The sequence below is a fragment of the Lethenteron reissneri genome, chromosome 56, assembly GCF_015708825.2.
Source record: "Lethenteron reissneri isolate LAM-NWPU_2019-01 chromosome 56, ASM1570882v1, whole genome shotgun sequence".
NCBI classification, from domain to species: Eukaryota; Metazoa; Chordata; class Hyperoartia; order Petromyzontiformes; family Petromyzontidae; genus Lethenteron; species Lethenteron reissneri.
Window position 1 is genome coordinate 1,469,904 of NC_083834.1, and position 23,575 is coordinate 1,493,478.

General features: G+C 57.2%; 1 protein-coding gene across 1 annotated transcript; it reads left to right on the forward strand.

The window, feature by feature from the left end:
- Positions 1 to 1,622: 1,622 nt before the first annotated feature.
- Positions 1,623 to 23,255, forward strand: ZC3H12C (zinc finger CCCH-type containing 12C). The gene is made up of 6 exons (XM_061574640.1): positions 1,623 to 1,827; positions 15,005 to 15,383; positions 16,774 to 16,918; positions 17,706 to 17,845; positions 18,449 to 18,683; positions 19,305 to 23,255. Exons 1-6 carry the CDS (start codon positions 1,654 to 1,656, stop codon positions 20,989 to 20,991), a joined length of 2,760 nt encoding a protein of 919 aa, XP_061430624.1. The 5' UTR covers positions 1,623 to 1,653; the 3' UTR covers positions 20,992 to 23,255.
- Positions 23,256 to 23,575: the final 320 nt, after the last annotated feature.

Genomic DNA, 23,575 nt, shown 5'->3' on the forward strand with positions numbered 1-23,575 from the left:
CCGACTCCGGCACCTTTCTGCGTGACGTGTGTGTGTTCTCCCCTTGCTCTGCAGTGTGAGTGTGACAGTGTGAGTGTGTGCGTGCGAGTGTGTGTGACAGTGTGAGTGTGTGACAGTGTGAGTGTGTGACAGTGTGAGTGTGTTTCTCCCCTTGTTCTGCATTGTGAGTGTGGTGTGTGACAGTGTGAGTGTGTGTGTGCGAGTGTGTGTGACAGTGTGAGTGTGTGACAGTGTGAGTGTGTTCTCCCTTGTTCTGCATTGTGAGTGTGTGTGTGACAGTGTGAGTGTGTGACAGTGTGAGTGTGTGTGTGCGAGTGTGTGTGACAGTGTGAGGTGTGTGCGAGTGTGTTTGACAGTGTGAGTGTGTGACAGTGTGAGTGTGTGTGCGAGTGTGGGTGTGTGTGAGTGGGTGTGTGCGAGTGTGGGTGTTGCATGTGTGTGAGTAGAGCGGCAGTGCAGTGGTTAGCGCTACGCTGCGCTACGAACCCGGCCGACCCAAGTTCAATTCCCGCTCACGGCCACCAACACCGCCAGTGACGATCGTCTGAACCGGGTCATGGGCCTCCCCTAGGTCGACTCAGCCTCAAATGAGTACCTGGTGCGGTTGTGTAACATCGCCACTGGGGAGACAATAGGCGGTCAGGCGTGGTGCTGGCCACCCGCCCCCTCGTACCGTTCCGGCCTTCACAGGTGCTCGCTAATAGCACTTGCCCCTCCAGTCCATTAGAGGCTATTCGGGGGATCTTCGTCTTTGATCTTTGTGAGTAAGAGTGTGAGTGATTGCGTAAGAGTGTGAGTGATTGCGTAAGAGTGTGAGTGATTGCGTAAGAGTGTGAGTGATTGCGTAAGGAGTGTGAGTGATTGCGTAAGAGTGTGAGTGATTGCGTAAGAGTGTGAGTGATTGCGTAAGAGCGTTTCGCCGGCGATGACACCCAGCTTCATCAGGCGATTGACCAGAAACGTCACGTGACGCGAATTGTAACCGGCGGTGGATTCGCCCTCCAAACACACCGATACGCGCTGGACCGGTAACGAATCGGCACACTCGTGTTTCACGTGCCGGGCCTTGCCGATTGCCTGTGCCGGGCGGTGGTGTGTCCAACGACTTTCGCGATCGAACTCGCGAAAAAAAAGAACCTTTATTGTGGATAACATCGGTCGCGAAAGTCTACGTGTTAAAATCATCATAATCATAACGATCTCTTTTCGATTTAAAGCTTTCGTGACTGCAGGGATTCATCTTATTGGTTTTTTCGGTAAAGTCACGTAGAAGGGAAATAAAATAATAATAAAATAATAAAAATAAAACATAATAAAATAATTCTCACGACGTTTCGGCCACAAGCAGCCGTCCTCAGGTGAAGAACAGGTCTGTCGGGTGAAAAACAGGTCTGTCGGAAAGACACTGAAGAACAGGTCTGTCGAAAGATGCTGTCTTTCCGACAGACCTGTTCTTCACCTGAGGACGGCTGCTTGCGTTGTGGCCGAAACGTCGTGAGAATTATTTTATTGTGTTTTATTTTTATTATTTTATTATTTCCCTTCTACGTGACTTTACCGAGAGAACCAAGAAGATAACGATGTCTCCTCTGACTGCTGCCCCCGCCCGTGCCGCCACGCAGGAACAGGTGATGCGCAGGGTGCCCGGGCGTCATGCCGAGTGAGTTTGTGGTGCGGGAGGAGGCGGCGGCGCTGGTGGCGCGCCACCGCCTGCACGTGCGCCAGCGCTACGGCGTCGCCCTCGAGCTGGACGGCGCCGCGCCGCTCGGCGGCTCGCGCTGGGTGCGGCTCAGCGGCGGAGACGGCAGCCAGCGGCAGCGGGCCAAGGTAGGGTGATGGCGTCACGGCCGCGGACACGCACGGCCACCACCACCACGACCACCACCACCACCACGACCACCACCACGACCACCACCACGACCACCACCACGACCACCACCACCACGCACGACCACCACCACCACCACGACCACCACCACGACCACCACCACCACGACCACCACCACCACGACCACGGCCACCACCACTACCACGGCCACCACCGCCACGACCACCAGCACCACGACCACCACCAACAACGACGACCACCACGCAAGACCACGACCACCACCACCACAACTACCACCACGACCCCCACCACAACCACCACCACGACTGACACAAACACAAAGATCCCCCGTATAGCCTCAACAGACTGTCGGGGCAAGTGCCGTTAGCGAGTAGCAGCGCCTTGGAAAGCTACCGGCGCTGTGGCACACGAGGGGGGAGGGTGGCCAGCACCACGCCCAGCCGCCTTTGTCTCCCCAGTGGCGATGTTTATCCGTCACCACCGCGCCGGACGCCCCATTATCAGTCCCGAGTCGTGCCGTGACAGCGTGCCGCTGACGCCGAATCACGGAGCCCCCGCCCCCCCCCCCCCGGTGATGCTGAGTGAGCGATGGGGCATGGGACGGAGCGGGGAGAGGCGAGAGAGAGGCGCAGCCAGCCCCTGCAATGGCGCGCGTCGTCGTCGTTGTTGTTGTTGTAGCCGCAGGGCCAACGTGCACCTTGAACTTCTTTCGCGCCGTACGTAGCCATAGCCAGCCGCGCTGATCGGAGGTGCGCGGGGAAGGACAACAAAGCAGTTGTAAAGAGATTCGTTTGTCAACCTCGATGACGATGGTGGTGGTGATTAAAAAGTGCAGCTTAGCACCCGGTGGCTTCCTAAGATCGTAAGGGAGAACGTTCCAGACGGCCGCAGAAGCGCACCCGAAAGCGCCGCCGGTTTCGCGTCAAGCTGCTGCTGCTGCTGCTGCTACTACTGCTGCTGGCTGCTGCTGCTGCTGCTGGCTGCTGCTGCTGCTGCTGGCTGCTGCTGCTGGCTGCTGCTGCTGCTGCTGCTGGCTGCTGCTGCTGGCTGCTGCTGCTGCTGCTGGCTGCTGCTGCTGCTGCTGCTGGCTGCTGCTGCTGGCTGCTGCTGCTGATGGCTGCTGCTGCTGATGCTGCTGCTGCTGCTGCCGCTGCTGCTGCTGCTGCTGGCGGCTGCTGCTGCTGCTGATGCTGCTGCTGCTGCTGCTGCTGCAAGGATGCTGACACCCGGAGTCGTCGCGACGATCGTTCAGAGCCCCCCCTCCACACCGCCGACGAGATTGGCGAGCGAATTTTTAATTCGCGATCGCGTGCAAGCGGCCGTGCGAGGCCTCCATTACAACAATAACTATATTTCGATTTAAAGCTTTCGCGACTGCAGGGATTTCTATTCTTGGTTCTTTCGGTAAAGTCACGTAGAAGGGAAATAATAAAATAATAAAAATAAAACTATCTAATTCTCACGGTTGTTTTATTTTTATTATTTCCCTTCTACGTGACTTTACCGAAAGAACCAAGAATAACAATCACAATCGTAGTCACATTTATTTGTACCGCTTTTCATCAAGGCTCTCAAAAGCGCTGCCACAAGACGTAGCAGCAGCAGCAGACATTCGGCATACATTTTGTTCAAAGAATCCATTGACTAAAACCTTGACCTTGACAATGCACGCGAACTGCTGCTGGGCGTGCCGTGGGCCTCCCGGAGGGGCGGGGGGGGTCATGCCGTGTGGGGGGGGGGGGGGGGGGGCTGCAGGCACGCGGCAACGCTGGCCGGCGGCGTTGAGGAAGCTCTCCCACCGCCCACTCTGAATATTTCTCTGCAGGTTGGCGGCGGCAGGGGGGGTGAGGGGGTGGGGGGGGTGATTTGCCTACCGCGGCGTCGCGCACCGACGAGGAAGTAGAAACCGACCAGACCCGAAGCTCTCTTCCTCGTAGCGAACATTTGCATAGACGCGCTCGCCCCTCTTGGCGAGCTGCGGCGCTTCAAGGGTTCTCTCTCGCCGATGGTGGAGCACCGATAGCGACTGCGTGCGTGCGGCTGCGCGTGTGTGTGCGTTTTGTTGCTTGTGACGGTGCGTAGCCAACCGTGGCCGCGGCGGTGGCGGCGTTGGGAGTGAATGGTTCGCACCGTTTGGCTTGTGAGTGCCGCGGGTCCCGCCTGTTTTGATTTGATCTCAATTGAAACGATGGCGGCAAGTTTGGCAAACCTGCCCGGCCAGCCAGCCAGCTACCCACTCAGCCACTCAGTCACCCAGCCAACCACCCACCAAGTCACCCACCCAGCCACCCACCCAGCCACCCAGCCACTCAGCCAATCAGCCACCCCGTTACCCACCCAGCCACCCAATCACCAAGTCACCCAACCACCAAGTCACCCACCCACCAAGTCACCCACCCATCAAGTCACCCACCCACCAAATCACCCACCCAGCCACCCACCCACCCACCCAGTCACCCATCCACCCACCAAGTCACCCACCCACCAAGTCACTCACCCACCCACCAAGTCACCCACCCACCAAGTCACCCACCAGGTCACCCACCCAGTCACCCACCAGGTCACCCACCAAGTCACCCACCTACCCAGCCACCCACCACCCCACCAGCCAGCAGGAGTAGTCAATGGTTCCCGACCGTGACGCCAAACCCCGTTGCCCCCTTCGTTAGTGCGAGGGGTCGGCCTTTCTCCGTGTGCTCCTGTTCCCTCTCACACACACACACATAATCTATGTGTGCGTGTGTGTGTGCGTGTGTGTGCGTGTGTGTGCGTGAGTGTGTGCGTGTGTGTGTGCGTGCGTGCGTGCGTGCGTGTGTGTGCGTGTGCGTGTGTGAGTGTGTGAGTGTGTTGAACTTCACCAGCACCGTACGTAGCCAATCGTGCTAATCAGAGGTGCGGGGGTGGAAGGACAGCAAACTAAACACAACAACAAGCAGTTCTAAAGACATTCGTTTTCAATATATGTCAGTCTATGGGTCTGTGTGAGTCTGTGGGTCTCTGTGTGAGTCCATAGGTCTCTGAGTTAATGGGTGTCTGTATGAGTCTATGGGTCTGTGTGAGTCTGTGGGTCTCTGTGTGAATCTGTGGGTGTCTGTGAGTCTATGGGCATCTGTGTGAGTCCATAGGTCTCTATGAGTCAATGGGTGTCTGTATGAGTCTATGGGTCTGTGTGAGTCTGTGGGTCTCCGTGTGAGTCTGTGGATCTACGTGAGCCTGTGGGTCTCTGTGTGCGTATGCAAGTTGAACTTCTTTCACACCGTACGCAGCCAACCGCGCTAATCGGAGGCGCGGGGGTGTAAGGACAACAAACTAAACACAACAACAACAACAACAACCGGTTATAGTTCAATAAAAACTAAATGTGGTGGTGGTGGCAGCGGCGGCGGTGACGGGGGACCCTCCTGAAAACGAGCCGCAGGACTCGGTGCGGCGGCCCTCCTCGGTGAACAAGTGTGGGGCGCGGCGGTGGCAGCGGCGTGAAGCGTGAAGCGTGAGCAGCCCGCGGCTGGTGCCGCACGCGCCCCGACGCCGCGTGGACGGTGTCGGGGCGCGAGGGCTTCGCCAAATCCCCTCCACGGGAGGAGAGCGCTCGCTCTGCGCGAGGGCTCGCAGAGATCTTTAGTGGGAACCGGTTACTCGTCTCTTGCGTCTCACCCCCCCCACCCACGCCTGCTGCTGTATATTTGGAGTTTGCGTGTCTCTCTCTCATCATCATCACGGTGGCTAGGAGATGTTAACTCCCTCGCCTGGTGTGCAGGAGGTCGAGGGGTCGATCCCGACCCTGACGCCTGCTGCTGTATATTTGGAGTTTGCGTGTCTCTCTTTCATCATCATCACGGTGGCTAGGAGATGTTAACTACCTCGCCTGGTACACAGGAGGTCGTGGGTTCAACCCGACCCTGACGCTTGCTGCTGTATATTTGACGTTTGCGTGTCTCTCTCCCCTGTGGTGCTCGCATTAATTTTTCTCCGGGTCCTCTGGTTTTTCCCTCCATAATTTAGAATCAACGTCACGTGTTCAGAGTCTTTGCTCTATGAATTCCCACGTGATGATGACGATGATGGTTATGATAAGCCCACTTCGTTGAGCTATCAATTTTGATAGCCAGGTCACACCTGAAAATTAGCTACGTAGGACCCTTACCTTTCGATTTAAAGCATTCGTGACTGCAGGGATTCATCTTCTTGGTTCTTTCGGCAAAGTCACGTAGAAGGGAAATAATAAAATAATAAAAATACTACATAATAAAATAAAATTCTCACGACGTTTCGGCCACAACGCAAGCAGCCGTCCTCAGGTGAAGAACAGGTCTGTCGGAAAGACAGCGTCTCATTCAGACGCTGTCTTTCCGACAGACCTGTTCTCATTCAGACGCTGTCTTTCCGACAGACCTGTTCTTCACCTGAGGACGGCCGCTTGCCTTGTGGCCGAAATGTCTTATTATTTCCCTTCTACGTGACTTTACCGAAAGAACTAAGAAGATGGACCCTTAGCTTGTCAAATAAAAACAGGTAATTCGGTCGATGTAGTTTAACACCACGTAGCTTGTTGCGACCAACACACAACCGGCGTCCTGACCGAGTAACCAATTGGCACGTTCTGTTTACGTGACAAACCTTCCCATTCGCCTGGTGGCGGGTTTCACGGCGCATTTGTATTGACGCGATCTAACCCCCAAAAATAAAAAAAAACCTCGATTACGGATAGGCAGATGAGGCCGTGGCTGCGGAGGTAATCGTACGGCGCTCGCTCGCAATCTCAACGGCGGATACCAAACCCACACGGCCTCACCACCGCAGGGCGTGCGTGCGTGTGAGTGTGTGTGAGTGTGTGTGTGAGTGTGTGTGTGCGTGTGAGTGTGTGTGTGTGTGCGAGTGTGTGTGCGTGCGAGTGTGCGTGCGTGTGAGTGTGCGTGCGTGTGTGTGAGTGTGCGAGTGTGTGTGTGTGCGAGTGTGCGGGCGTGTGTGCGAGTGGGCGAGTGTGTGTGTGCGTGAGTGTGTGCGAGTGTGTGTGCGTGCGAGTGTGTGTGTGTGTGTGTGTGCGTGTGTGCGAGTGTGTATGCATGTGTGTGTGTGCGTGTATGCGTGCGTGTGTGCGAGTGTGTGCGTGCGTGCGTGTGTGCTAGTGTGTGTGCGTGCGTGTGTGCGAGTGTGTGCGTGTGAGAGTGTGTGCGTGCGTGTGTGTGCGTGCGTGTGTGTGAGTGCGTGTGTGTGTGTGTGTGAGTATGTGTGCGTGTGAGTGCGCGTGTGAGTGTGTGTGTGCGCGTGATGTATTTGCATAGGTCCTTGCGTCACTTTCCGGATTTAAACGCGCGCGTTCTCGCTCGCCCGTTCACCCTAAGCGGCTGAATTACAGGTGACACGATTACCATCGTCACCCTCGCCTCCCCCTTGTGTGAGTGTGGGTCTCTGTGTGAGTCTGTGTGAGTCTGTGGGTCTCTGTGTGAGTCTGTGTGAGTCTGTGGGTCTCTGTGTGAGTCTGTGGGTCTCTGTGTGAGTCTGTGGGTCTCTGTGTGAGTCTGTGTGAGTCTGTGGGTCTCTGTGTGAGTCTGTGGGTCTCTGTGTGAGTCTGTGTCTCTGCATGAGTCTATGGATCTCTTTATCGGTATATATGGGTCCCTGTGTGGGTGTATGGGTCTGTGTGAGTCTATGGGTCTCTATGTGAGTCTACGGGTCTCTGTATAAGTCTGTGGGTCTATGTGAGTCTACGGGTCTCTGTGTGAGTCTGTGTGAGTATTTGGGTCTCTGCGTGAGTCTACGGGTCTTTGTGTGAGTCTGTGGGTCTGTGTGAGTCTACGGGTCTCTGTATGAGTCTGTGGATCTGTGTGAGTGTGTGGGTCTCTGTATGAGTCTGGGTCTGTGTGAGTCTACGGGTCTCTGTATGAGTCTGTGGGTCTGTGTGAGTCTGCGTGTCTCTATGAGTCTGTGGGTCTGTGTGAGTCTGCGGGTCTCTGTATGAGTCTGTGGGTCTGTGTGAGTCTACGGGTCCCTGCATGAGTCTATGGGTCTCTATGTGAGTCTACGGGTCTCTGTGTAAGTCTGTGGGTCTATGTGAGTCTATGGTTTCTGAATGAGTCTATGGGTCTCTGCGTGAGTCTGTGGGTCTCTGTGCGAGCCTTCATCAGCCATTTTCAATCCACTGCTGGACGAAGGTGCTGTCGCCGTCTCTGGCGGTCCTGCGACGTGGCAATCCACTCGGCAGCCGCACGCTTTAACGACTTCATCGCTCCGTCTCCGCAGCGGGGAGCGGCGTCCCCTTGGATTGATTCTGTCCTTTGACTGCCACTCCGTCCTTAGCCTCGACCGTCGGCCATCAACGCCCCGTTGCTGTGCCGCTCCCTGCCCAAGATCCCGCTCACTTTCCATCACAGTTTGAATGATGTCATGAGCGTGCGCGCGTGTGTTCTCTAATCCTATAATCCATGTGTTCCTGTTCTGCTCTGTTGTTTGGCATCGTGCGGGAGGAACCGTGATATATAAATAGTCTGGGCGCCAGGGTGGCGAGGAGATGTTAACTCCCTCGCCTGGTGTGCAGGAGGTCGAGGGGTCGATCCCGACCCTGACGCCTGCTGCTGTATATTTGGAGTTTGCGTGTCTCTCTCATCATCATCACGGTGGCTAGGAGATGTTAATTACCTCGCCTGATACACAGGAGGTCGTGGGTTCAACCTGACCCTGACGCCTGCTGCTGTATATTTGGAGTCTGCGTCTCTCTCTCTCCCCCGTGGTCACGTGGATTTTTTTTGGTCCGGGTCCTCCGGTTTTTCCCTCCACACTTAGAAAATCAACGTCACGCGTTAGAGTATTTGGCTGCTGCTATAAATGTCCACACGAGGATGATGATAAGCTATCATTCGTGATAGCTTATCATTAGGTCACTTCTGAAAGAGATATTTATAGCTCAGTGGGCCTTACCTGCTAAAATACTGGAGGACCACGGGGAGAGGGAGAGAGACGCAAACTCCAAATATACAGCAGCAGCAGCAGGCGTCGGGGTCCGGATCGAACCCACGACCTCCTGTAGACCAGGCGAGGTAGTTAACATCTCCTAGCTACCGTGGTGCCACCAACCATGCGCCCAGGTGGCAATTAGCGCAATCGCAGCACGAGGCCACAGTGCCAGCACTTCCAAAGCCATTGATGTCACCACCACCGCCGCCGCCGCCACCACTGCGGCGGTGGCGGCGGCCGCACCTCATCGACAACGCCTTCTGCCCTCCGCCAGAGACCGCAGACGCCGCACAGTAGAGATCTGCCCCGACCACCATCTGGCCAAAGGCTCACTCACACAGAGACCCATAGACTCCAAACAGAGACCCATAGACTCCACACAGAGACCCATAGATTCCACACAGAGACCCATACACTCCACACAGAGACCCATAGACTCCAAACAGAGACCCATAGACTCCAAACAGAGACCCATAGACTCCACACACAGACCCATAGACTCCACACAAAGACCCATAGACTCACACAGAGACCCATAGACTCCACACAGAGACCCATAGACTCACACAGAGACCAATGGACTGCACACAGAGACCCATAGACTCCACACAGAGACCCATAGACTCCACACACAGACCCATAGACTCCACACACAGACCCATAGACTCCACACAGATCCATGGATTCGCACAGAGACCCATGGAGCCCAGCATAATCCCATCACACACAAAGATCCCCCGTATAACCTTGGCAGACTGTTGTGGCAAGTGCTGTTAGCAAGCACCTATGAAGGCCGGTACGGTACACGAGGGGGTGGGTGACCAACACCACGCCCGGCCGTCTTTGTCTCCCCAGTGTGCGATGTTTACACATCGCACCAGGTACTCATTTGAGGCCGAGTCGACCTAGGGGAGGTCCAGGACCAGCTCAGATAATCGTCACCGGGTCACCGGGTTTGGCAGCGCAGCGTAGCGCTAACCGCTGCACCACCGCTCCCCTACATGCACACACGCACAGACGCGCTGACACACACGCGCTTTTCAAGCATTGCAGGCGTCACCTTTGCACGGTGTCACATTCCGCACTCCGCCGCACTCCTCCGCACGGCGGCCTGTGGAGTGTGGGGGGGGCCCTCCCGGCCCTCCCGGCCCTCCCTGGCCCTGGCTGCGGTTGAACGCGGCTCCGAAGTCCACTGTGCGGTCTTTTTTGTGAACCCACCTCCCCGCCCCGAATTCTCAGCTGATAACACTCGCGGCGGTGCAAGGTGGGGGGGGGGGGGTGGTGGTGGGGGGATGGGGGGGGGGCTCGTCGATACATGCACCACAAAGGCAACGTGGGGTGATGGTCTCTCTCCGCTTCCTGGGTCACTACAGAGACACTTAGAGAGGCTCTCCGTGAGCCTCTGAGCCTCTCTACGTGTCTCTCAGTCACTGTGTGAGTCTCTGGGTCACTGTGTGAGTCTGTGAGTCTCTGAGTATCTGGGTCACTGTGTGAGTCTGTGAGGCTCTATGAGTCTCTGTGAGGCTCTGGGTCACTGTGTGAGTCTGTGAGTCTCTGTGAGTCTCTGTGGCTCTCTAGGTCACTGTGTGAGTCTTTGTGAGTCTCTCAGTCACTGTGTGAGTCTGTGGCTCTCTGTGAGTCTCTGGGTCACTGTGTGAGTCTGTGAGTCTCTGTGAGTCTCTGGGTCACTGTGTGAGTCTGTGAGTCTCTGTGAGTATCTGGGTCACTGTGTGAGTCTGTGAGTCTCTATGAGTCTCTGTGAGGCTCTGGGTCACTGTGTGAGTCTGTGAGTCTCTGTGAGTCTCTGTGGCTTTCTAGGTCACTGTGTGAGTCTTTGTGAGTCTCTCAGTCACTGTGTGAGTCTGTGGCTCTCTGTGAGTCTCTGGGTCACTGTGTGAGTCTGTGAGTCTCTGTGAGTCTCTGGGTCACTGTGTGAGTCTGTGAGTCTCTGTGAGTCTCTGGGTCACTGTGTGAGTCTGTGAGTCTCTGTGAGTATCTGGGTCACTGTGTGAGTCTGTGTGTCTCTGTGAGTCTTTAGGTCACTGTGTGGGTCTGTGGGTCTCTGTGAGGTTCTATGTGTCTCTGGGTCACCGTGTGAGTCTGTGGCTCTCTGTGAGCCTCTGTGTGTCTCTCAGTCACTGTGTGAGTCTTGTGGCTCTCTGAGTCTCTGGGTCACTGTGTGAGTCTGTGGCTCTCTGTGAGCCTCTGTATGTCTTTGAGTCACTGTGTGAGTCTGTGAGTCTCTGGGTCACTGTGTGAGTCTGTGGGTCTCTGTGAGTCTCTGGGTCACTGTGTGAGTCTGTGGGTCTCTGTGAGTCTCTGGGTCACTGTGTGAGTCTGTGTCTCTGTGAGTCTCTGGGTCTCTATACGAGTATGGAACTAATTATAAATTCAATCTTCATTTGAAGCTTTCGTGACTGCACGAATCCATACTCTTTGGTTCTTTCGGTAAAGTCACGTAGGTAGAAAGATAATAGATCACGACGTTTCGATCGCAACGCAAGCAATGGTCATCAGGCGGAAGACAGAGGAAAGAAGCTGCTGATGCAGGCTGCTTTTAAAGGTTAGAGATGAGCGAGTTGGGGGGGGGGGCTAGTGAAGTTAAAGTGAGAAGTTTGCAAGTAAATGTACTGTGTAAATGTGATTAGCATGTCAATGTACTGTGTAAATGTACTGTGTAAGTGTACTGTGTAAATGTGAATAGCATTTTATTGACCTCTTTCGGTAAAGTCACGTAGAATGGAAATAATAAAAATAAAACATAATAAAATAATTCTCACGACGTTTCGGCCACAACGCAAGCAGCCGTCCTCAGGTGGAGAGCAGGTCTGTCATTCTACGTGACTTTACCGAAAGAACCAAGAAGATGAATCCCTGCAGTCACGAAAGCTTTAAATCGAAATGTGATTAGCATGTCAATGTTAGCTCATAGCGTGCCATCACATCGAGGAATGTACATTGACATGCAAATTTCTCACTTTACATCACTAGCCCCCCCCCCCCCCCCCCACTTAGTTTATCACTCTGGGGCTACGCTCATCTCTAACCTTTAGAAGCAGCCTGCATCAGCAGATTCTCTCCTCTGTCTTCTGCCTGATGACCATTGCTTGCGTTGCGATCGAAACGTCGTGATCTATTATTTACGTGTATAAAAGGGAAATTTGTGATTGTGTGTCTGTTCAAAATGTTTAGTCTACTTCCCGACATGCAACAAACTTGAAATTTGCCAGGTGGGTACTTCCCAGACTGTAGACCATGCACACATTTTAAAAATAGACTTTTGTATATTTTTGGGGGTGGGGGGGGGGGGCTCAATAATGCATCTATTTTGCACGGCAAGTGAGCTGTGACGTCACCTCTCTGTCATGTGACCCGCATGCGGAAGCGTCACACAGTGTGCCTGCAGACGTCATACACACGTGTTGCAGCTCTACGGCGCTCTTCGTGCAGCGTTGCTGCTTTACTATTTGAGTCGTTTACTGCCGGACGCAGCCTGGAAGTTGTGTGTCTGCAGCAAGCGCGTGTACGTGTACCTATGGGCGTGTGTGTGTGGGGGGAGCGGTGGTGTAGTGGTTAGCGCGTGTGTGTGTGTCTGTGTGTATGGGGGGGGAGAGCGGTGGTATAGTGGTTAGCGCGTGTGTGTGGGGGGGAGAGGAGTGGTGGTGCAGTGGTTAGCGCGTGTGTGTGGGGGGGGGGAGCGGTGGTGCAGTGGTTAGCGCGTGTGTGTGGGGGGAGCGGTGGTGTAGTGGTTAGCGCGTGTGTGGGGGGGAGCGGTGGTGTAGTGGTTAGCGCGTGTGTGTGTGTCTGTGTGTATGGGGGGGGAGAGCGGTGGTGTAGTGGTTAGCGCGTGTGTGTGTGGGGGGGAGCGGTGGTGTAGTGGTTAGCGCGTGTGTGGGGGGGAGCGGTGGTGTAGTGGTTAGCGCGTGTGTGTGTGTCTGTGTGTATGGGGGGGGGGGGAGCGGTGGTGTAGTGGTTAGCGCGTGTGTGTGTGGGGGGGAGCGGTGGTGTAGTGGTTAGCGCGTGTGTGTGTGTGTGGGGGGAGCGGTGGTGTAGTGGTTAGCGCCTGTGTGTGTGTGTGTGGGGGGGAGTGGTGGTGTAGTGGTTAGCGCCTGTGTGTGTGTGGGGGGGGGGGGGAGTGGTGGTGTCGTGGTTAGCGCGTGTGTGTGTGGGGGGAGCGGTGGTGTAGTGGTTAGCGCCTGTGTGTGTGTGTGGGGGGAGCGGTGGTGTAGTGGTTAGCGCGTGTGTGGGGGGGAGCGGTGGTGTAGTGGTTAGCGCGTGTGTGTGTGTGGGGGGGGGAGCGGTGGTGTAGTGGTTAGCGCGCTGTCTGTGTGTCTGTGTGGGTGGGGAGCGGTGGTGTAGTGGTTAGCGCGCTGTCTGTGTATGTCTGCGTGTCTGCGTGTGTCTGTCTGTGTGGGTGGGGGAGCGGTGGTGTAGTGGTTAGCGCGCTGCGCTACGAACCCGGCGACCCGAGTTCGATTCACGGCCACCACCGGTGACGATTATTTGAACCGGTCCTGGGCCTCCCCTAGGTCGACTCGGCCTCAAACAAGTGTCGTGTGTGAACATCGCCACTGGGGAGACAAAGGCGGCCGGGCGTCGTGAATCCGGGCGAAGCCGGGTAGTAAAGCTCGTTATCTATAAATTAGTCCTCTTCTAAGTTGACTCGGGGTGAAATGAGTACCTGGTGCGGTGTATAATAAGCATCGCCACTGGGGAGACAAAGGCGGCCGGGCGAGGTCATGCTCACCCACCCCCTCGTGTGCCGTGCCGGCCTTCATAGGTGCTGGCTAACAGCACTTGCCCCAACAGTCTGTGAAGGCTACACGGGTGAACTTTGTGTGTTGTGTGGTCTTTATTAATTTATTTTTTAATTCGACAAAACTTGTTCGCCCGGGAAATTTCCTGCCCGTGCTTTCCGGTCGTGAGGCCACGTGGTCATTCGTCAACGTCACCTCGTCGCGCGAAGACAAAGGTCCCCCGTGTAGCCTTCAACGGACTGCCGGGTCAAGTGCTGTTAGCGAGCGCCTATGAAGGTCGGAACGGTACCCGAGGGGGTGGGTGGCCAGCACCACACACAAAGACAAAGATCCCCCATATAGCCTTAGACTGTAGGGGCAAGTGCTGTTAGCGAGCACCTATGAAGGCCGGTACGGCGCACGAGGGGGTGGGTGGCCAGCACCACGCCCGACCGCCTTTGTCTCCCCAGTGGCGATGTTTACACACCACACCAGGTACTCATTTGAGGCTGAGTCGACCTAGGGGAGGCCCGGGACCGGTTCAGATAATTGCCACTGATGTTGGCCGTGAGCGGGAATCGAACCCGTGTCGCCGGGTTCGTAGCGCAGCGCGCTAACTGCTACACTATCGCACCACACACACACACAGACACACACGCCCACACACACACACACGCACTTACCTGCTTCAGTGCACGCAGCACGGATTACCATCGGGGTGCGTCAAAGCTCACGGAGGTCGTCACCTCCAGGGGTTTTTCCGATGGTTATGAAAAGCATCGCGATGTTGTAGCTGCTGCTGCTGCTGCTCCCCGGCTCGTTCGATGTGAAAGGTATGAAGGGTGCAGCGCCCGCGCTCGCTCACCTACCCCACCGCTGGTGGAAGTGATTCTGCTGCTGCTGCTGCCTGTAGTGGTGCTGCTGGTACTGCTGCTGGTGCTGCTGCTGCTGCCTGTAGTGGTGGTGCTGCTGCTGGTGGTGGTGCTGGTACTGCTGCTGCTACTGCTGCCTGTAGTGGTGGTGCTGGTACTGCTGCTGCTAGTGGTGGTGGTGCTGGTACTGCTGCTGCTGCTGCCTGTAGTGGTGGTGCTGTTGCTGGTACTGCTGCTGTTGCTGCTGCTGCCTGTAGTGGTGGCGTTGGTGCTGGTACTGCTGCTGCCTGTAGTGGTGCTGCTGCTGGTGCTGCTGCTGCCTGTAGTGGTGGTGCTGCTGCTGCTGGCTGGACGGATGGCGAGCTTCAACGTCCGCAGCGAGCGAAGCCACCGGCTCCGTCGCGCTTGACAGTGACTGCCCCCGCAGCGTTCACCGGGGCGGCCTGCCGGGCTCCGAACCGCGAACCTCTGCGCCGATCGGCGAGCCACGAGCCAATGGCAGCCCCGATGACGATGATGATGATCACGGCGGCAGTGATGACGGTTCAACGGCCGAAGCCGGCAGGACGGTAACGAATGGCGCGTCTCTTCCGCAGGACTACATCGTGGCGCTGTGCTCCCCGGACTCTGCCGCCACGGCGACCGGAGATCACCGCGACGCCGCCGCCGCCGACGCCGCCGGCAACGGGAGGACGGCGGCGGCGGGCGAGGAGGAGGAGGCGGGCGACGCGGCGCAGCCGGGCGACGAGTCGAGCTACCAGCTGTGCCTGGACTTTGCGCGCAAACTCGGCTACTCCGAGTCGCAGATCCGCGACGCCATCGGCCGGCTGGGGGGCGCCCCCCTGCACAACACGCTGCTGGAGGAGCTGCTCAAGCACGGAGCGGCCGCGCCGGCGGCGGCCCTGGCCGAGGGGGCGGCCGGCGGCGGCGCCGGCAAGGCGAGGGGAGCGGCGGCGGCGTCGGCGTACGATGAAGGTGACTTTGACGAGGAGGATGAGGATGATGATGACGAGCACCCACGTTCAGTCGTCTCGGTCGTTCGCGCAAAGGGGACCCCCCCCACCACCCCCCCACCACCCCCCACTACCCCCTCCCCACTTCCAATGGCAGCTGTCTCTGCGTTATCATCGCGTAGCGACGCCCACGGACCCGCACAGAGGCCCATAGACTTGCACAGAGACCCATAGACTCAAGTAGAGGGCCATGGACTCGGAGACCAGTGGGCCCATGGAGAGACCCATAGACTTGCGCAGAGACCCACAGATACGGCGTGGCGTGGCACGGTGGCGCTCGCTTGAATGCCGCAGCATTTAAACCGCGGCGCTTTGCGTCACCAACCGTTCCACCACCCTGCCGCAGTGGAGCCTAGAGGTGGGGGCGGGGAGGGGGGCCAGTGGCAGCTGCCCCTGTGCACCGGCATGCAAGTGTCGAGGGCGGCGGTGGAGGTGGGGGGGGTTGTCGCCACGTCGCCATTCAGATGTATACAAATCGAGTGATTTTAAACAAAAATAATAATAGTGAGCGGTGTCACTTTTCACAAACCTGGCGAATTTTGACCGTGGCCCAAAGCAGGAATTGGAGATATTGAATCTTTTGCTTGCGGACTGGAAGAATCCGATGGTGGTGCGAAGCTCTTCTCTCGCCGACGTCCAGTGTAGGGGGGCGCGGGGTCGGGCAAGTTACGACCACGGTAAACGCAACGCAAAAAAACACAACGATCGCACAGACGTGTGGCCTCCTACTCCCCTTCCAAGTGACCGTCCCCAGATCTTTGTACGTCCGTTGAAATTCTTTCGCGCCGTACGTAGCCAACCGTGCCCATCGGAGATTCCGGGAGAGACACGCAGCGAGCGTACACGATCCACCACCACCATCATCATCATTAGCAGCATCGTCAATCCACGTGTGTGTGGGTGCGTTGAACTTCTTCCGCGCCGTACGTAGCCAACCGTGCCCGTCGGAGTTGCGTGGGAAGGACAACAAACTAAACACACGAAGCAGTGCCAAAGAAATTCGTTTTCCCAATCTAGATTTAAAAGTGCATAGCTCCAGTGGCTCGATGGCCACGGTGGTGATGATGAAGTGGTGATGATGAGGTAGCGACGGTATATACATATGTGCGTCTGTTGAACTTGACTACGCACCGTGCGTAGTCAACCGTGCTAATCGGACGTGCGGGGGGACCTCACACCACGGTTGACTACGCACCGTGCGTAGTCAACCGTGCTCATCGGACGTGCGGGGGGACCTCACACCACGGTTGAACCTGCACGCCGCACTATTTACCGTGGGCGGCCGGTCTGCTGAAGTTTGTCGTTTTTTTCTCGAATGCTCGCTAACTCTCCCTTCGCTATCCGTGTTGCAGGAGGGCAGGAGCGGCTGCCGCGGGTGTTGGTGGCGCGTGGGGGCGGGGACCCAGAGCCGCCCGCTGACCCCGCGCCGCCCTTTGACCCCGACGACAGCTCCAACCTGCGTCACATCGTCATCGACGGCAGCAACGTGGCGATGAGGTGAGAGCCGGCAGGGCGCGGCCTTCTGATTCGGCTTCATCGGTGAGATGTTAACGACCTCGCCTGGTGTACAGGAGGTCGTGGGTTCGATCCCAACGCTGATGCCTGCTGCTGCTCCACGTGGTTTTTGTGCAGTCTAAACTAAACTCATTTTATTTTACCAGCTAAGGCCCACTGAGCTATGTAGCTCCTTTTTCAGAGCGAGGTGGTTATCACAAATGATAGCTCAACAATGTGACTTATCACGTGGAGATTTCTAGCGGCAGCTGAATAGTCGAAACGCACGTCGATTCTAAATGTGGAGCGAAAAACTAGAGGGCCCAGAGAAAAAACACAGCAGGCGTCAGGTTTGGGATCGAACCCACAACCTCCTGTATACCAGGCGAGGTAGTTAACATCTCCTAGCCACCGTGATGATGATGATGAGAGAGGCACGGAAACTCCAAATATACAGCAGCAGGCGTCAGGTTTGGGATCGAACCCACGACCTCCTGTATACCAGGCGAGGTAGTTAACATCTCCTAGCCACCGTGATGATGATGATGAGAGAGAGACACGCAAACTCCAAATATACAGCAGCAGGCGTCAGGGTCGGGATCGAACCCACGACCTCCTGTACACCAGGCGAGGTAGTTAACACGTCGGGTGGCGGAGGGTCTTACAACACAAATTTTGGCCAGATCGTTACTCGGCTTTAACGACGGCGCTCCGACGACGAATCGTGACGATGCACCCCCCCCACCCTTGTCCCCGACCCTTGTCCCCGACCCTGGCGTTCCGGCTTCAGCCACGGCAACAAGGAGGTGTTTTCCTGCCGGGGCATCGAGCTGGCGGTGAGCTGGTTCCTGCAGCGCGGCCACAAGGAGGTCACGGTGCTCGTGCCGACCTGGCGCCGGGAGCAGCCGCGAGCCGACGCTCCCATCACTGGTGAGACCCCCACCCTCCACCCCCCACCCCCCCAGCCCCCCACCCCCCCCACCCCCCCAGCCCCCTCCCCAATGCACCGTAGGCTCAACACTGCACTATAGACTCAGCACTGCCCATAGACTCAGCACTGCCCATAGACTCAACACTGCACCATAGACTCAACACTGCACCATAGACTCAACACTGCCCATAGACTCAACACCACTGCCACCCATAGACTCAGCACTGCACCATAGACTCAACACTGCACCACAGACTGCACCATAGACTCAACACTGCACCATAGACTCAACACTGCACCATAGACTCAACACTGCACCATAGACTCAACACTGCACCATAGACTCAACACTGCACCATAGACTCAACACTGCCCATAGACTCAACACCACTGCCACCCATAGACTCAGCACTGCACCATAGACTCAACACTGCACCACAGACTGCACCATAGACTCAACACTGCACCATAGACTCAACACTGCCACCCACAGACTCACACGTTCGTTGCCCACCAGTTGAGCGTTGCGGAGCGGAGTGGGGGGGGGGTGTGCGGAGGGGGCTGATCCTTCACCATGTTTCCCTCCCCCCGGTCTCCCGCAGACCAGCAGATCCTGAGCGAGCTGGAGCGGCGCCGCGTGCTCGTGTTCACGCCGTCGCGGCGCGTGCAGGGCCGCCGCGTCGTCTGCTACGACGACCGCTTCATCGTGCGGCTGGCGCACGAGTCGGACGGCGTCATCGTCTCCAACGACAACTACCGCGACCTGCAGAGCGAGAAGGCCGAGTGGCGACGCTTCGTGGAGGAGCGCCTGCTCATGTACTCCTTCGTCAACGACAAGTGGGTCTCACCGCACGCACTCGCACGCACTCGCACAGTCTGTCCTCCTGTAACGCGGCGGTAGCGGTCGCGTTCCTGGAAGAACGCCGCGTCACGCGAAAGATCTCGTTGCGATGAATGATTAGTAAACGTAGGGTGGGTAAAGCACCGCCCGCGATAACGCGCGCGAGATGCGGGGTACGCAGGGCCCAGCGAAGACCGAGGTGGTGTGTGGGGAGCGTCGGGAGCAGTGGTTCTTCTTAACCTTAACTGCAGCCATTGGTTCTCAATCATTAAAAAAGTACAATGTCAACAAATACAAAGGGTTTGATGAAACAAAGTAAGTTGTATTTGGATTTAAAGCTTTCGTGACTGCAGGGATTCATATTCTTGGTTCTTTCGGTAAAGTCACGTAGAAGGGAAATAATAAAATAATAAAAAGGACAGTGCATACATTATCAGAGTTCTGTTTTTTGTTTGCATTATGATTGCAGGTATTGTGGTCTATGCAAACATGCCTCCTTGTAAAAAAGGTGTCAGTTTTGTTGCCAGATAGAAGGGTAAAAAACCAATTATATTTTTTACTGGCAAATGAGGTTCCAATGGTGACACCATCGTCGTCGTCGTTGTCGTCTTCCGCAGGTTCATGCTGCCCGACGACCCGCTGGGCCGTGACGGCCCCACTCTGGAGAACTTCCTGCGCAAGGTGCCGGTGCCGACGCAGAACAAGCGCGTGCCGTGCCCCTACGGCAAGAAGTGCACCTTCGGCAACAAGTGCAAGTACTCGCATCCGGAGCGCGCCAACCAGATCCAACTGTCCGTGGCCGACGAGCTGAGGGCAGCTGCCGGGCAGCAGCAGCAGCAGGAGGCGGCGGGGGTGGTGGGGGTGGTGGGGGCGGCGGAAGCAACGTCGGAGGGCAGGGGGGCGCCGGCGGGCAGCCCGTCGCGTGCCGGCGCTCGCTCGCACAGGAAGGAGGCCGAGGTCCAGCATCAGAGCGGCAAGCCGCCGGGAAAGCCGTTTCCCGCCCACCACCACCAGCAGCAGCAGCAGCATCAGCCGCCGCCGACGACGCCGTCGAAGGCGCAGCAGCTTCAGCCGAGTCAGCTCGCCGTCCCGCAGCTCCAGAATCAGCCGGCGCACGGGTACCACCACCACCACCAGCAGCAGCAACAGCAGCAGCAACAGCAGCTGCAGCTGCAGCAGCAGCACCAGCTGCAGCTGCTACAGCAGCAGACGAGGGCCGGCACGGCGGCTGCGGTGGGCGTGTGGGGAGCGCTCGACTGGCCGGAGGGGGGCGAGGAGTGCTCGCAGCAGGACTCGGGGTACAACTCGCTGCGCCAGCTCTCTGCAGCGTCGCAGGATGGCGCCGCCACGCTGCCGTCCGCCCCCACCGGCGGCGGCGGCGCAGGCGTCGTGTACGGCGCGGGCTGCTACTCCGACCCCGGCATCGCGAGCGACCCCTCGCCGGGGCAGTACCGCCAGACGCAGTACTACCAGCACGACGCGTACGCCGTGCAGGGCCCCTCGAAGCTGCCCCCGCATCACCCTCCCCCGCACCCTTCGCATCAACAGCATCACGCCAATCATCAACAGCATCTTCACCCTAATCAGCAGCATCATCATCAGCAGCAGCAGCAGCTTCATCAGCATGCTCACCATGGCAGCCATGGAGCTCCGTTCAACCCGGCCGCTGCGGCAGAAGGGCAGCTCGCGGCGACATTCCCGGGAGGCAGCGGCGCGTACCGTCCCGATCTCCCGTACGGCGCTCCGTGCAGCTGCTGCGTCCACTTCCCAGCTCAGAAGCAGCAGCAGCAGGTGCAGCAGCAGCTGGCGCCAGGTGCGTTCATGTCCGACGGCTTCCTGTACGACAGCGGCTCGAGCGTGCCGCTGCCGCAGCCCAACTCGTGGCACGGGCCGCTGGGCCAGCCGGCGGCGGCGGCGGCGTACCGCTCGCTCTACCCGCAGCACTCGTCACACCCGCCGGCGCACCACCACCACCACCAGCAGCAGCAGCAGCAGCCGTACCACAACCACCACCAGCAGCAGCAGCAGCGGTACCAGCCGCGACACTACCCGCCCAACGCTCAGTCGGCGCCGTTTCAGAACGCCGCGGTGGGCGGTGGCGACGATGGAGCCACGGAGCAGCTGCGGGCGCAGGTTTACCGGAACCTGTGCGGAGTCTTCCCGCAGCCCGTGGTGGAGCGCGTGATGGCGATGCACCCCCACGTCACGGATTCGCAGGAACTGGCGACGTACTGCGTCAAGATGAAGGCCTTGCCGCCCCCGCCGGCGGTGGCCGCCCCCATGCAGCCGCCCAGGTCCTACTAGGCCGGGCGGCACGGTGGCGCACCGCTGGGCAAAGGACGACGGGCCTCTGGGTTGGGCTGCCCCCCCCCCCCCCCCCGCCTGGCCAGCAACGAGTTGGCACCGTTGGGAGTGCGATTGTAGGCGAAGAGCGTGGGGACGCATTTTGTAGGAATTTTACTGCGGGTGTTTGTTGTTGTCGTTGTTGTTGTTATACGAGTCGCTCTCGAGCGTTCGTCTTCCAGTGCTCGCAACCAAAAGCAGCGGGCCCCTGTCCGCTGAAGCATTATTGCGGCGCGCATTCTCTCTTCTCTGTTCTCGTGCTTGATTTGGGCGACCTCTTGACCTCGACGACAGCGCAGGGTCCTGTCCTGTGGCAGGTGTCACGTGCTCGCCAAGGTTGCGTTCGGTTGTCGCGAAAGCGGCGGCTACGAGAGGTTAACTCGCTCGCCTGGTATGCAGGAGGTCGTGGGTTCGATACCGACATTGATGCCTGCTGCTGTTTATTTAGAGTTTGCGTGTCTCTCTCATCATCATCACGGTGGCTAGGAGATGTTAACTACCTCGCCTGGTCTACAGGAGGTCCTGGGTTTGATCCCAAACCTCCTGACGCCTGCTGCGTGTTTTTTCTCCGGGCCGTCTAGTTTTTCCCCTCCACATTCAGAATCAACGTGCGTATAAATGTCGACACGATGATAAGCCACTTCGTCGAGCTAACCTTTGTGACAGCCAGGGTCGTTTTTGAGAAAATAGCCACACCGTGGCTCGGTGGGGGCCTTGCAGCGGGTCAAATAAAAGTCGCGGTGGTAGTCGCGCTGTGAACGCCTGCCGGTGGCTTTCGCAACACGGCCGCGTCCAGCGCATAGCCGCGTAATCGCTGACGCGCGATTGCATAACGCTAATCGATCGTCGCGCTCGGGCAGCGGATAACCGAACTCCATCCCCGCCCCCAGCGCCCCCCCCCCCTCGCGTGCCCCCCGCCCATGCCCCTACCTCCACCCCCGTGTGCAGCATTGGGTGGTTCTCAACGCAAGCGAAGCTTGGTTCGAGCAAAGGAGCCCGATTCTGCTGCTCCGTTAAACCAATGCGAGCGAAACTGACCGCTGATGAAACCAACGAATGTCGAATCCGGTCTGGAGTTTGCACGTGTTGTACCGATGGTTCAAGCGAACCTCACCGCTGATGAAAGAACGAATGTGGAAACTGGTGCAGAGCCTTGCACGTATTGTACCGATGGTTCAAGCGAATCTTACCGCTGATGAAACAATGAATGTGGCAAGCGGTCCAGAGCCTTGCATGTATTGTACCGATGCGAGCCTGACCGCTGACGAGACAACGGATGTCGAAACTGGTGCAGAGTTTTGGTTCGTGCTGAAGCAGCAGTGTGTGCTGCCGGTGACAAGATGCGCTCTCAGAAGGGCCGTGTGGCTGACGGGATGTGTGAACGAAAAAAAAAACAATGTATATTCACTTTGTGCTCGTACGTGTGGAGAAACGCATGGGGAAAGAAGAGGCGTTATTTATTTATCTTGCAAACGTACACGCAGGGTGATTGTGTTCGTGAATGGACTTGTGGCGCTTTCTTTTCGATTGTTTTAGGTTATAAACCAGAGTAGTTTATTGTAACTGTGGGATTAAAGAAGCATGCTAGGTTGTAACGTTACTGTGCGGTCATAAGCCATTAAGGGAGCGTAAGGTTTACCGTAACCTAACGAGACAGTCGCCAACATTGCTGGCATTATCAAACAACTATCACCGTCGTCGTCATCATCCACTGCTGGATGAAGGCTTCCTCATGCTGTTGGAGCGGGTGAGCGAGCAATTGCAGGGCTGTGCCTTTGCCTTTTGCCCATTGAATCGGTGCTCTGCCGAATGTTTGGCGGAGTAGATGACCGTGTGCCCCGTCACGTGACTCACAGCCCCATCATGTGACCTTCGCGCCCCCGTCATGTGATTTTCGCGGCCCGGTCACGTGACCGTCGTGGCCCCGTCACGTGAGAGTCACGACCTCGTCACGTCCTCATGACGTGGTCAGCGTGCCCCGTCATGTGACAGTCACATTTCCGTCACGCCCTCGTCACGTCCTCATGACGTGACCGCGTGCCCCGTCACGTGACAGTTACGACCCCGTCACATGCGTCAGAAGCATTACCGGACTCCGGGGTCGTCGAGTTGCGAAGATGCACGAAGACTCCCGTGGGTCCGTCGGGCTTGCGACGGGCGAACTGCTGTTGAAGAACTTCTGAGCGAAGCATTTTTTTTAAGTTCTGAAAAGTGTAAAAAAAACACGAGGCAACAAATATGCTAACTGCAATCACAGTTCCGTCGCGGAAAACCCGAGGGGCGTGACCACGGCGACATGTCACGGTGCGCGTCGCCAGCGTAGAATGCCGCGTTTGTCGTAACGGTGAAACGTCTAGAAATCCAACGCGCCCGCATGCTCGGACGAGACGAGGCCATTGTGACGTTTCTTTTGCGCAAACAAAGAAACCCCTTTGGGAGGAGTAACCCTACTCAAAGTCAATTGTAGGTCCTATGACCAACTAACTATTCCTGTATGGATAATCGTATTAAAACACATCCAGTGGAACGTGGACTTTTATTTGTG